Source organism: Salvelinus sp. IW2-2015, unplaced genomic scaffold (genome assembly GCF_002910315.2).
Source record: "Salvelinus sp. IW2-2015 unplaced genomic scaffold, ASM291031v2 Un_scaffold1585, whole genome shotgun sequence".
Classification (NCBI taxonomy): Eukaryota; Metazoa; Chordata; class Actinopteri; order Salmoniformes; family Salmonidae; genus Salvelinus; species Salvelinus sp. IW2-2015.
The window spans coordinates 166723-174497 of NW_019943009.1; the positions used below are offsets into that span (position 1 = coordinate 166723).

The 7775-nt window shown below is 43.8% G+C and overlaps 1 protein-coding gene across 1 annotated transcript in view; it reads left to right on the top strand.

Annotated features, from left to right (window-relative positions):
• inppl1a (inositol polyphosphate phosphatase-like 1a) overlaps window positions 1-3248 on the top strand; it is a 63779-nt gene extending 60531 nt beyond the window's left edge. The window contains 1 exon segment of the mRNA XM_070439346.1: window positions 2224-3248. Coding sequence (XP_070295447.1) covers window positions 2224-2365 — 142 coding nt within the window. The 3' untranslated portion in view covers window positions 2366-3248.
• The last annotated feature ends 4527 nt before the right edge of the window (window positions 3249-7775 follow it).

Genomic DNA, 7775 nt, shown 5'->3' on the forward strand with positions numbered 1-7775 from the left:
GAAATCTAGAAGAAAACATTGTTTGGTGTTCGCCAAAAGGCATGTGGGGAGACTCCCCACCACATAGTTAGAATTAAGTAATCTGGTCAGATGAGACTAAAATTGAATCTTCATTTATTGGCCATCAAGGGAACAACTACATTATACGTCTGGCACAGATCCAACACAAATCCCACAGTGAAGCATGGTGGGTGCCCCGCAGATCATCGAGCGCTGGGGATCGTCTGTTATTTATCATCCGGCAGGGACAGGGAAAACTGGGTCAGGTACAATTTAAGGAATGATGGATGGGCGCTAAATACAGGGAAACTTCCTTGAGGGAAACCTGTATCAGTCTTTCAGAGATTTACAGACTGGGACGAGGTGTTCCCTTCCAAGCAGGAACAATGCCTCCTAAGCATCTCTGTTCTAAACGCCAAAACACATAGAGGGGGTTGGAAATGGCCAGCTAGTCCATGCAACGCTCTACAAATTTCTGGTTTTTTTGTCTTATTTTCTTGCTTCTTCTTTCACGCAAAAAAATATTTTGCATCTTCAAAGTGGTTAGGCCAGTTGTTGTAAATATTCATAATGATACAAACCCCGCCAAAAATCTATTGGAATTTCACCAGGTTGTAAGCAACAAAATAGGAAAAATGCCAAAGGGGGGGGGGCGGAAATATTTCGCCGAATTGGCCACTGTTATATCTTGTATTGTCTGTATAATTAGGAAGTAAAGACGTTTGCTTTGTGTGTATCTTGTGCGTCCATTGACTCGTCATCGTGCGCTGGGCTGGAAGAAAAGGTTCAGTGAATGTGGGGAGGTGTGAGCGGTAACACATGTTAAGGGTGGTGTGAGTATTAGCGTCTCAGGAATGTAATGTTTAATGTGTTCTCCCCACTCTTGTCCTTACAAGAATGGACTCAAGAGAAACTTCCTGGGAGAATGCACTTGGAGCATAGAGTTGTGGAGCACGGTAGTATGCGTATTGAGAAACACCCGATCTGTGTACCTGAGGAATATCCAGGTCGTCCCAGCCCGTTGTTAGCAGACCTTCACTCATAGCGGTCCAGCCCTAGTCTCTGTAGCCACCTCGACCACAGACGACTCCCGCCCACGGGGAGAGAGACGAGCTACTTGCTTCCACAGCGCCCTACACACAACCACACAACACACACCACACCACACCAACACACACACACATACACACACACACACACACACACTTTAACACTGGAGAAGCTTTTTCATTAATAAACATCAAAATACCTAACAACAACATGAGCAGTTCTGTTTTTGCCTTTTATTCATAGTTACCCCCTCCCTTCCCTCCCGCCCGCCCTCCCTTCCCCAACGATTCACTGTACGTGAATCATTGTAATCTAGATAGCCATCTAGCTAGTTAAACAGGCAGAAATGACCATAAAACGAATGTTATGCAAGGTACAGYAGATGCCAATTCTTTATTGGTAGCTACTTAGCAAGTCTTCATGGTTAGCTAGCTAGCCAGTCAGCCCTATTGACTTACTATGGTCTTACCCATTCACTGAACCTTCCATCAGGACAATGGCAATAGAGATTAAACAATATATACACAAAGCAAACGTTTTACTTCATAACTATCAGCTAGCTATATGTGAATCKTATTAATATCGCTAACCAGATAGTATAACAGGCAAAAATGACCYAACACGAACATTATCCAAGGTAGATGTCAATTCTTCATAGGTAGCAAGCTAACAAWTATTTGTGACTATCTGGCTAACTAACAGTAGTATCTAGGCAGTTAGCTCTATTGACTTACTATGGGCTTACAACCTACGCACACTACAGTGGGTATTGTAAGCAGGTAACCATACCAAAATTAACACAGCATGTATTTATTAAGGTATCTAGATAAAATATTGTAGTCACGCTTATGAGATGTGAATAGGCAACATTTCATTCCGAAGTCGGAGTTTATTTTCTCTCGCTTCAGCTCAAATAATGGGCGCCATTTGATTTCACAAATTTGCATAATATCTTACGTGGTTGCGTCATATTTCTTTGAATACTTTCCGTTGAAGCTTGCATCAAAATATTTACAAACAGAGATCGCATTTGAGAAGTGTCCTCCGTGCTCCGTTTCAGATACTTTGGTTTGGACTCATACTCCGACCCTCCCGTGCTGCAATTTGCGTGCTCGGAGTACGGTAGTATGCATTTTGAGAAACACACACACACACACACAGTCAATCATGAAACATGTCACTTCATGAATCTCATCCAATCATGTTCCTCCTCAGTGACATCACAGAGGAGGACCTGGAGGAGGCGGGCGTTCTAGATCCCGCCCACAAAAGGATTCTGCTGGAGAGCCTGAGACAGCAGAAGCAGCAGAAGTGAGCTGAACCGGTCCATGCTGAGCTGAGACGTGCTAATCCATACCAGACTGTGCCTTCTGAGAGAAATTGCACTCCATTATACTTTCTGTTGACCAACAGATTTTTCGAACGTCCTTTTTTAGATGTATTGTACTGTGTAAGTGTCTTTATGTTAATGTAACTGTGGCTGTTGTGTTAGCCAGCCTTATTTAAACAGTAGAAACATTTCAGTCCTTTGTTAAGAATCAAAACATGGACCTCTACCCTGCCACCCGCATAACAGACCCCATTCCTCTCACCCCGCCCCTTTCCTCTCACCCCGCCCCTTTCCTCTCACCCCGCCCCTTTCCTCGTCCTGAGAAACCATTCTGCTCCTGGGATGTAGAAGACATTCAGTGACATCATCAGGCTGCGACTTCTTCAGGCTTGCCTCAGCTAGAAAAACAGCTTGGTAGAACTGAGTTTATTATTGTTTTTATTCCGCTCATGAATATGATTATTGTTGACTATCTGTTCATTGGTTCAGTGTTTTTTTTTTTTTTTGTGTGTTTTATGTTTTTGAGATAAAGGGAATGTAGCGAACCACAGCAACACTGAGACCTTCCTCTATCAGTTTAACTGAACCTTTTGTTGAGCCGTGCTGGGCTCCAAGGCCCCTTTCAGTAGCACAGACTGCAGTACCCATCATGCAGTTGTCCATGTACTAATTAGTGTTTAATTGATGCTGAGCCAGCCTAAACACAGTGGGTCCCCAGGATCCTTACTGAGAAACACTGCCACACATCACACGCTGCTGGTTGTTCTTTTCACCACATGGTGGTGCTGTTGTCCTGKCAACCTCAGTAGGACCACAGGTAAGAAACTGAAGACACACCAAGTGATATAAAGGACTGTTTTTAACATTATACATTAACATTCATGAAGTTGTTTTATATAAATGTATATGTTGACGTTATTTGACTGTTGTAAAAAAAAAAAATGACTGTGTTGCACAATGAGAGGAAACAGGAGAAATGTGAGTGAATGTCGTGTTAATCTGATGTTATCACCTTTAGCCCTATAGCATAGTGGCCCCTCCCATCCCGTTTCCTATACCCCCCCTCTCCCAGCGATCCACTTTTCATTTCCATTTGTTTTGTCTTCTGTTTCTATCACATCCTGAGCGTTCCAACTTCCACAATTACATGTTCATTATTAAGCCCTCTGTGATTTTCCCCATGGTTTTTGTGCATGTATGTCCAATACTATGTAAGTTCGGTCCGTTGTTGTGGGCCCTGGCTGTTACTTCCATGTATTTTGGTATCTCGAGAAAACGTCTCCCCTTGGGTGTTTATTCCATCCTCTCGTCTGTCCAAGCAACCTGACTCCCATCTGACACCCAAGCTTACCCCAGATCCTTACAATTAGGGGAGAAAAGCCTTCTACCTTCCCTTCTCCGGAGAGAAAAGCTCTAAAACCCTTCCTTAATTGGCAGAGAAAAGCCTCTCCACTTTCCTTAATTATTATCAATGAGAGGCATAAACCAGATGCTAGCTAATGCTTTATACTGGGCCAACAAATATAAAATCTTACATTTTCGGGCTAAAATAGCTTCTATCATTGCTGATAGTGTCACTCACTTTCGAGCACAACAAGCTATGCAAGTACAGCAGTACCAGTAACTACTTGGCTAAAAAAAAACTAATAATGATGAAATTATCATAATCTGTATGACACGTTCCTATGAGGAAAAGTTAAGTCCACCATTTTCGTAGATAACCGACGACAGACAATTTTTTTGCCCTATGGCATCTCTCGAGTCAGCGCAGATGACGCCATTAGAAATGCCTGCTAACTTACGTTACAACTTCAGCTTTCAGCACCACATTTTTGTTGTGGAAGGTTCTGTGTTTTCCAATTCAACTAAGATTATGTTGTATGTTTCATTGGACGAGCTCTTGGTCCATCTGCCAGGAACATTCGACAAAAGAAGATGTAAAAGCTCTTGGCGTTAAGATACCCTCTGCACGTATTGCTTAAGTCTCTGCTGTTTGTTCATACGCTCTACATTTAGAGAGGTACATGGCTTTCGTTTCGCTAGAGCACTAACAGAGGCGACATCTCTGCCATGCGCTCGGCTAATGCCTAATAGCTAAAAAGGTAAGATAACAATATGCAGTTTATATAGTAATTCTTTGGGGGATAAACCGCCGACGATAAGGTCCTGCTGGTACATACATGTGTAGGGAGATTTACCCATCGTATTTCATTTTGTGTGAGAAAATTAGTTAATCAATAAGGTCATCATCATATAATTGTGTCTCTTTTTATAATTCTATAAATTGTGATGGTTAAACTCTGATCGTGGCTACTTATCTTGAGAGACAAGAAACGTATACCTAGTAAAGGATAAGAACTGATGTGGAGCACTTCGCGATCCTGTAACTAGGCACGCTTCCAGAGACAAACATGTCCAATTCTTTCCCGAATCTCAAGTCCCTCATAGCCATGCTGAATGAACCAGAGGTTCTCCTAATCCCGATTTACATAACTTCAAACTGGGTGATGTCTAAACATTCCTAAAAGGATGCGACCGCTGCTCGAAGTGTCACAGTCATGAGGGAGGGGGAAACGGCCGTGCTCGGGGGGGGCGCGCAGCCGAGAACATCCGGCCTCCTTTCTGTCCGCATAGGCCAAAAATGCGACATTTCGATTCAAGCGTAAATAAAGTGAAGCACGGTCACCATTTCATCTCAGATGAGAGCGCAGAGCGACATGTCACGAGAGACAACAGTGCCTTCACGGAGTGTACAGAAACATCGATTGTTGCACCGTGTATAATCAGAGCACTCTGTACACAAAGCATGTTGGTCGAAAGAACAGTCAAAATCAGCGGACTTAATGATTTAAGACGGAGAGCACACCAATCGCCACGGCGCCAAGCTTGATGAGAGCGCAGTAGATTAGCGTCAGGTCTCGTGGTGTTCGAAGAAGAGGACTGCGACTGCACGTGAAGTCAAATCGGTTGTAGGATTCACTTTAATGACCGAAGCACATCAAATACGTGATGTTGGCACTGTATCGCACCATCATGGTTTTTCTGTTGCGGCATTACACACACACCACACACAACACACACAGCGCTACCACCACACACACACACACACACACCACACAGCACTATCAAGCACACACAACCCTACTACTAACAACACTAGCAGCCAACTACGACACTACACACACAGAGACGCACACACAGCACGTACCTTAACCTCCTAGTGGTGAATTCCTAAACCGAGTCATCCATAATCAACATTAGGACGTTAAACAACTCAAGTCCTAACCTCAAATCCAACGTCAAGTCTGTAATGATGATCACTCTAAACCACCAGGGTTGGTTGACAGACTGAATGAACCTCTTCATGGAATACTATCCTATGGGAGTACCAAAACACATGACTCAGCTTGGCAAACACTTAAGCTATTGTGTTGGTGATTCAATGGCGTTAATATTTTTTGAAAATTTGTGTGAGGATTGATTGAGTTATAAGTCCTCTGTTAATCACATGTCAACTACTTATGAGTGTGTCCCAAGTTATAAGGGAAGACGCTGTGGGGGACCGGTAAGAAAAAAGGCTGAGTGGTAAACGCCCATCATGAGGGGGCAGGGAACACAAACAGCATGTGACGCCATTAAGACTATACCGAAGCTCAAATTTAGTGAGAGTTATCTCACGAAGCTGAGCAGAGAATAACTCTTGAGAGAGAAATAAATCGATAAAATAATTCCTCTAAGAACAAAAACACCGAGAGTCAAGTATTGTTCCTTAATTGAAGTCATCAACTTAGTCTATGTGATACTTAGTGCAATCATTAACAACCTTGCCTATTAGCCTTATATAGTCAGGCTAATCGTATAGTGACAACTGTCTGAGTTCAATGATGTTTATATCACCTCAAAATCGCAACTATTAAGTGTTTTGTCCATCTCTCCTCCACGGAACGAGACAGCGCGACACACAGCGGAGCAAGTGTGGAAGGAATTGGGGTTGAGGGCTCGGAGATGTTGGTTCATCTTTTTATTCAATATTAACGTCCGCTAATACATAATTGCTATAAAGTGGACGCTCTTTATGCCCTCTTCCTCCGTATCTCACTTAATTTTGATGCGTTCTCTCCCAATTCTTGTTCTACAATATCCCTCAATTCTTCCAATACTAGCTAACTATAAAATTCGATCTCTTATCCTCTGCTAGCTGCGGGGACAAAATATCACATACCTGCTATTATCTCTCGCCCCTGAATATCACCCTATTATCTACCTCAATCTGGATACAATAACACCTGTTTGCCAACACAATAGTGGCCATCTGGATATACCCATTCAGACCACGTTCCCACTTATCGTCAGCCAAAATAGGTATGTGATTATCCAAGATCTGCTCGACACAATCGGGCTCATCAGGCGTACGGTATACTTCCACGTCACAACATGAAACAAACCCACCACACTCGCATCCGTCCTTCTCTTTCTCTTTTATTCTTTTATCCTTCTCCCTGCGGTCCTACATACAATCAAAACTACAAGGTCATTCTACTTTCCTTCTCCTTCTTCCTCTATGAGCCCCAACCATCCCACTCCACACTCATACATCGATACTACTTTACTCCCTATAACCCCCTCTCCAATTCCCTCCTATACCCGCCCCTCTCTCATTCCTTCTCACTACAACCACCCTCTCTCAATTCTTCTCCTATCCCCCCCCTCTCTCAAAAATTCCTTCCCTAATACCCTCTCTCATTCCTTCTCCTATACCCCCCTCTCCCATTTCTTCTCCCTAATACCCCCCTCTCTCACAATTCCTTCTCCTATACCCCCCCGCCTCATTCTTCTCCTATACCCTCTCTCATTCTTCTCCTTAACCCCTCTCTCTCATTCCTCCACTATACCCCCCTCTCTCATTCTCCCTACTAACACCCTCTCTCATTCTTCGTCTTATACCCCCCTCTCTCATTCTTCTCCTATACCCTCTCTCTCATATCCTTCTCCTATACACCCCCCCTCTCATTCCTTCCCTATTACCCCCCTCTCATTCCTCTCCTATACCCCCCTTATCATTCCTTCTCCTATCCCCTTCTCTTCGATTCCTTCTCCTATTACCCCCCTCTTCTCATCCCTCCTAACCCCCCCTCACCCTTAAACCGCCCCCCTCTCTCATCCCTTCTCAATATTCATTACTAAGCTTACCCCCCTCTCATCATTCCTTCTCCATACCCTCTCTCATTCCTTCTCCTATACCTTCCTATACCCCCTCTCTCATCCTTCTCCTATCCCCCCTTCTCATTCCTTCTCCTATACCCCCCCTCTCTCATCCCTTCTTCATGATGCCTTCTCCTATAACCCCCCCTCTCATCCTTCTCATATCTTTCCTATAACCTCCCTTCCGTACCCA